General features: G+C 30.0%; 1 protein-coding gene across 1 annotated transcript; it reads right to left on the bottom strand.

The window, feature by feature from the left end:
• Positions 1–1,459: 1,459 nt before the first annotated feature.
• Positions 1,460–3,635, bottom strand: LOC138931930 (cuticle protein 19-like; the record flags this gene model as incomplete). The annotated part of the gene is made up of 2 exons (XM_070293220.1): positions 1,460–1,599; positions 3,386–3,635. Coding segments are annotated over 2 exons (390 nt in total), but the record flags the coding sequence as incomplete, so codon positions are not given.
• Positions 3,636–4,682: the final 1,047 nt, after the last annotated feature.

Genomic DNA, 4,682 nt, shown 5'->3' with positions numbered 1-4,682 from the left:
AGAAGATGCGATTTATATGTTTTATATATGCGAGAAGATATTATACGAAACACAGTATATATATATATATATATATATTTTTTTTTTCCCAACAGCTCATATATATTTGTGTATATAAGCTATATTTTAAGCTATGTTTTGATACATTTTTGCATATTGTATAAGCGATTTTCTCAAAAATGTTATAATTATGTATTTCTTAATATTCTGCGAATAACTTTGTATGAAAAAAAAAGAAGATAATTAATAAGTACAAGATTTTGTCATGTATTTATTTTAGATAAAGATATTATGTTATAATTGATTAACTGTTATAAGATTGATAAACAGCAACAGCTTAAGCAGATTAATGTTACCTTTATAAAAAACATTTTATCCTTTAAAATTTTGTTGACATTTGATAATTTCTGCATATTTGTTTTTTGCAATTACGACTTTCGGAGAATGGGAAATAATTTGGAGCAAACAATATCCAGCCTGCATAAGTCATGTTGTAAATTCAATTTCGAGTATTATGTCTATTTGCCCAATGTCTACGAGATATGCTTTCATTGTGGTATGTCGGAATTATTTACGAGTGGCGTTCGACCTATATGAGAGACAAGCGAGCAGAAAGTAGATGAATCTCAAAGTTACTCCTCGTTCTGTATCATTGAAATAATAATACATTCTATTTTTAAAATATATGATAATATTTTTCAAAAAAGAATTATTTGTTTATTGTGTTAATTTGTGCATGTATATTTGATTGTTTATTATTAACAAATGTTTGTTTAAGACAAGGCAAGATGCACCGAAAGCATGAAACGTATTAATAGAGTTTCCAATTTTCTATAAACCTGAGATTTTCATTACTAATTATTTATAATAATAATAAATATATATAATTAAAGATTTTTATATAATTTATAAATATAGTTAATTTTCCCCAAAAATGTGTTAAATATCGTTTAATCAAACATTTTCTAACAATAGAGTTTAGATTATAATTAGAGAGAGCCTAATATAGAATATTACAAGAAAAAAATTACGCATTCTCGCAAAATTATTTCTTTTAGATAATCTTAAACAGTTTCATTTGGAAATGGAATTAATAAGAATCCAATGTTGCCGGTTACAATTAGCTAAATTTCCTTGGAAGAAGTAATTATTTCTTCCAAAGAGGAATTCAGTCCGATAATTGCGATTCAGCTTTCGCAACAGCATCAAAGTCATTTTGCAATATTGAAAGGTAATTTATGACAATGATCGTGAAAATAGCCGTGAATCTTTATTGAAAAGATGGAAACGGAAAATTAAAGTACTTAATTATTCTTTTAATGAGTGTAATATAAATGAAACGTTTATTAACGATTATATTTAATAAAAACAATGGATATAAAACAACTAAGCACGTAACTAAATAAATTCGCGTAGAATAGGATACAGTTTGACAGAAGGTAGTATTGAGTTGCGTAGGCTAATGATGATCGCGATTATGATGATCGCTTCGGCTGTTGTGCACTTGAGCGTGAAATCCGTCTTTGCCTGCCTGATACTTTACTGTTCTGATATTGCCATCTGGTTCCTTTACAATATATTCCCCGAACACCTCTGTGCCTGCAAAACGTCGACACATAAGTTATTTGTCTCGCGCTGCTTCACGCGAAGCTGATACATTTGAGACACGCGTTATCGTTCTCTTTTATGGAGACGAATTGAGATTTATATAAGTATAATACAACAAAATATAGAGCTTTCGCTCTATTTTTTAAAATCCATAACTTTTTACATTTGGCTGATATGTTTTTTACTCGATTATATAAAGAAACTTAAAATATTTTAAAGGAGAATAAATCTTACAGAGAGAGAAAGAGAGAGAAAGAATGCACAATGATTATTTTAATAAATCTATTATTAAAAAGTGCAAAAACTATTAATAATATATTTTAAGATTATAATTAATAATTAACAACATTTTTATTAAATTTGTCTTTTTCTATTTTTTATGACGTAAATATTATCTGATATAACCAATATAGCAACATATCTTTCATTAAATATAAAAAAATATATATTATATATTTAAAAAGGATTCATTTATCAAGTATAACAATTGATAAATCATAATTTAATGTATTTACGTTCGTTCAATCATCATCAAATTGCGGATTTCTATTCAATAAAAATATAAATTTTTTATAATTTATTACTTAATAATTACAGCATATTTTATAAAATTTAGATTAAAAATTCGCTTTGATAAAACGTGACAAAATTTTGTAATTTATTTTAATTATTCTAATTAATTTAACGTTTGCGAGAGAGGATAGGAATGGTACAATTACTCAGAGACCCTTCTATCGATAGCTGCTATCTAAGCTTTATATGGTTATAAACTTTTCAATTGGTGAGCCTCTGCCTTTGAAGACAGGAATACTGAAGCGCGGTTTTTTAGCAGCACTTTTATCGTTCCTAACTTTTCTCTCGGCGCGTTGCCGACGAAATCTCTCGCTTCAGTTAAAAACTTGACGACGTTCGATGATCTCGCTTAATATAAAAAAGAGTTGCGCTTTGTAGAAATATTATTACAAAATTATATCAATGGAAAATCGAATTATTAAAAAGGAGATATTTGTCTTGGCATTATGAAAATTTTTGTTTTATCTTAACAAAATTTATTGATAAAATAATATGTTTATATTGCGATTATTATAATGGGTACCAATATAAAATTAATATAAGGGGTACGAATTATAAAAAGAAAGAGAGGACAAAAATTTATTTTTAAATATTTATTAATATCTAAATACGATTTAAATAAATTTAAAAAATTAGAGAATAATTGCTTAAATATAGATTTTATTTAAAATATATATTTGCAAAAACATATATAATTGTTTAAATTTAAATTATAGAATTGAAATTGAAAAAAAAAAAATAAAAATAAATAAATAAATAAAATCATATTTTAAAAACTTTTTTTATTTAAATCGCAAAATTTTTAGTAAAGGTAAATCCATATCCAAGTTTTCTTATTCCTTTAAAATCGTTTCTAAAATTGCATACATTACTAATAAAACATCGCTCGACGAGTGATAAAGCATATGTAAGTCAAGTTAAAAGAATTACCGTGTCGTGGCTTTCCATTGAGTATTCTAAGAGCAACATTATAAAATTGCTCAAGCAAAGGTCACGTTGCCACTTTTATTCGCACAATCAGTCTGTCCTACGTTCACCTCGGTACATTTGTCAGCTTTTTCTCCCCCAGAGTACGGCATCGCGATTCCGCGTACGTAAGTAGGTTATTCTTATTCTTCCCGCTCGCGATATATACGTACGACAAGACGAGAAGGATCCTCCTAAAGCAGAGGAGATTAATCTCCATTCAAACTACGTATCTTACCGTCCCTATGCTCCTTTTGACCGTGATAATCGCCCGTATGGTGGTCCTCGACCCCGTACGAAAAGGCATAATGGGGATGAGCGACATAGTCCTCGTGGTGATGTCCGCGATCGTCGTCCCAGGTGACTTCTTCCTCGTTGCCCATCACTGGCCCGTGAAAATTTTGGAAAGAGTGTGCATGTCCGTCCGGTTTTGCATTGACCAAAAGCAAAGTCGAAAGCACTAATACGAATAGAACGAGCTTGACAAAAATACATTTATTAGATTAATAAAATTCTCCTGAATTAAGTATTAGCATTGAAATATAGAATAGAATTTTTCTCTCTCTTTCTCTCCTACTCTCTCTCTCTCTCTCTCTCTCTCTCTCTCTTAAAGGAGACAAAGTGTTGATGTACATATAAGGATACATTAGGATAACAAAAAAAACTATATTAAAAGAGAAGAAATAAATCGACTTGAACAGAATAAAGAAGATTGTAAGATTTAGTTGCGAAAATGTGACAGAATGTGGTGTTGGCTGATGGATGAGAAGATATGAAAATATATGTATTCTTGAAATGACAAGAAAATAAATAAAGATTTGCAACTTTAACAAAAAGAAACATTAGATAAATTATTAGAATTCAATAAGAAAAAAATACACTTTAAATGAGCGAATATAATAAGAAATTTTAAAATTGCTTTTTTTAAGTAAACATAATGAAAAAGATTTAAATTTAATGAAAATATTGTAAAAGTATAATATTTTTCTAACAATATTTTAATATACCAGAAATGAGAAGATAAAATCTTTTAATCTCGATTGCAAGATTAATCAATCCAACGATTAAAATATGTTGATACAGATAATCTCAACGCTTTTCTACGGAACAGTGTTACGAAGTTGACTGAATAATTTAGGATTGATTGGAATATGTCGCGCAATATACACTCACTTCAGAAATCATGGCGTCAATTAGCGTGTTCGCTAATCGTGTCCACTTTTATGCAAAGGCCTAATCAATCCGCGTGACCCGCGATCGTCCCAAAAACTGCGCGATTCGCCTGGTGCCATTGTTCCTTTTATAGGTTTGCTTTTCACAAGTTTCCCCTTTGCTTAATTCTTCTTTGGATCCATGCCCGAGGGAGTTCAGCTAAGCGCTCCCGCGGACGTTGCAAAACACAATTATTCAACCGGTCCAGCCGGCACAAAAAGTGTCGCGGTGCTCGCTCGAGCGCATTAGCCAATCTCGGACTAATGGTGCCCGCTCGTTGCGGAAGGAGAACGAAAAAATAGATCGCCGGACTCGCTCGTTTC

Source organism: Polyergus mexicanus, unplaced genomic scaffold (assembly GCF_030449975.1).
Source record: "Polyergus mexicanus isolate NDT 795.1 unplaced genomic scaffold, iyPolMexi1.0 SCAF_3, whole genome shotgun sequence".
Lineage (NCBI taxonomy): Eukaryota > Metazoa > Arthropoda > Insecta > Hymenoptera > Formicidae > Polyergus > Polyergus mexicanus.
Note: the sequence above shows the minus strand (reverse complement) of the source record. Positions and strands in the feature narration are given on the sequence as shown.